Raw genomic sequence first — 1,841 nt, forward strand, 5'->3', positions numbered from 1 at the left:
AACTCAGCCTTATAAGCTCCGCCTCCACATGGACAAACAGGTTAGTCACATGCAAAAGAGGACCATAGACTAACAATAGGCTTGATTGGCTCTTTTGTTCATAGACTGTTTATCTTTTGCATGTGACTAACCTGTTTGTCCATGTGGAGGCGGAGCTTATAAGGCTGAGTTCACCTGAAACTCATCAGACTGAAGAAGTCTCTTGGAGGAGAGACGAAACATTTCACTAAAGAAGAACCATCCAGAGGAACTACAGATTTTTTTATTTTTGATTCATTATTAACATTAACAAACTGAAATCTATCAGTTAAATAAGACTCAAACCATTTTAGAGTCGTTCCTGTAATCCTCTCAGTGACTGCTGTGAACTTCCTTCATACTTGAGATAATCACATAATTTTGGTTTTACTTATTTAGGACTTTTAATGTTCTTTTTGAATCCAATTTTTTCCACTTCCCTAATGTCTGGTTGTGGTGCAGGCTGGGAGGAACATGAAGGAAAGTGTTATCACTTCAGCACCTATGGGTCCACCTGGCAGGACAGCAGACGATGCTGCAGAGTTGTTGGAGGAGACCTGCTGAAGATCCACAGCAGAGAGAAGCAGGTGTGAAACACTGCTGCAGCTTCATGTTCTCACACATTTCATCAGGTTTCTTCATGTTCATCGTGTTTTACTGTTCAGGAGTTTGTGATGAGGAAACTGAGAGAAAAGACTTCTGGGTTGGAGACGTTCTGGATCGGACTGACGGACTCACTGACAGAAGGCAGATGGTTGTGGGTGGATGGATCACCTCTGAATGAAAGGTTTGACACGTTCATTTTTAGCTAAATATTTTGCTTTAATCTAACAATTTATCTGACAGGTCTGTCAGTTAAAGTTGCTTGATTTTTATGGTCTTTATTTCTTAGTTTGAGTTTTTGGATCAACAAGGAGCCCAACGATGACAAATATTGGCATCCTGATGGAGAAGACTGTGGGCAGTTGATTGTGGGAGAAAAAGGTCAAAGTCGGAAGACTTGGAATGACGATTACTGTAATTTCCTTCGCAAATACGTCTGTGAGAAATCTCCAGGATTTAACCAGAGTTCATGTGTTTGAAGTTCAGTTCAGTCTGTAAATAATCTCAGTCCAGGATCCAGAAGGCTGCTTTCAGGGACGTCATGTCACAGTTAGAACTTCCTTCTAGTTTTCAGCATTCAGTAGATTTTTAGCCTCAATCTTTGTATTTTATTATAAATTTAGTCAGCTTTAATTCATTAGTGTTTTAGAGTTCTGTTCTTGTTAGGTTCAGATTTCCAGGGCCCGCTTGATAAAAGGGGGATTAGATAATCCAGTTTTATCAGTGGGACAGCTTTGGATTATTTGTTTCTTCATAAATAAAGTTCTAGTTTCTGCTCTTCATCCTGCCTCCTTTGTTCTTTAATAATCAGATAAAACTGAACAAACTAGAAACACTTTAAAATGACATAAAAATATATTATGTTTTATCAGATATTATATGAAGAAGGACTCTAATTGGATGAAAATCAGCTGTAGTTGACCAGAGGAGGGCAGCACATCTCATCTGTGTTTTCTAATAAAATCCAACTTTAAATAAGAATAAAATAAAAGTGATTCATCCCATCATTTGTGAGCTGATAGTAAAATACTCAGTTCATCACAACACCAATTTATAAAGCTGCAGGGAAAAGTTGCAGCACTGTCAGCGACACGGTGTTGCTGTAATCCACATCATCTGGATGGAGGTGCTAATGACATGAAATTTTCACCAGATGTTGGTAACAACCCAAGTGATCCATACATACAAAGAAATCAAACCATAAATGTCCAGAAATGAAG

The 1,841-nt window shown here is 38.4% G+C and overlaps 1 protein-coding gene across 2 annotated transcripts in view; it reads left to right on the forward strand.

Annotated features, from left to right (window-relative positions):
- Nucleotides 1-1,403, forward strand: part of LOC106530011 (hepatic lectin) — a 10,192-nt gene extending 8,789 nt beyond the window's left edge. For both annotated transcript variants that reach the window (XM_014025561.1, XM_014025562.1), the window contains 3 exons: nucleotides 481-605; nucleotides 684-805; nucleotides 911-1,403. In XM_014025561.1, the coding sequence (XP_013881015.1) occupies nucleotides 481-605; nucleotides 684-805; nucleotides 911-1,100 (437 nt within the window). In that variant the 3' untranslated portion in view covers nucleotides 1,101-1,403. The remainder of the gene's footprint in view (nucleotides 1-480; nucleotides 606-683; nucleotides 806-910) is intronic.
- The last annotated feature ends 438 nt before the right edge of the window (nucleotides 1,404-1,841 follow it).

Source organism: Austrofundulus limnaeus, unplaced genomic scaffold (assembly GCF_001266775.1).
Source record: "Austrofundulus limnaeus strain Quisiro unplaced genomic scaffold, Austrofundulus_limnaeus-1.0 Scaffold484, whole genome shotgun sequence".
Taxonomy (NCBI): Eukaryota; Metazoa; Chordata; class Actinopteri; order Cyprinodontiformes; family Rivulidae; genus Austrofundulus; species Austrofundulus limnaeus.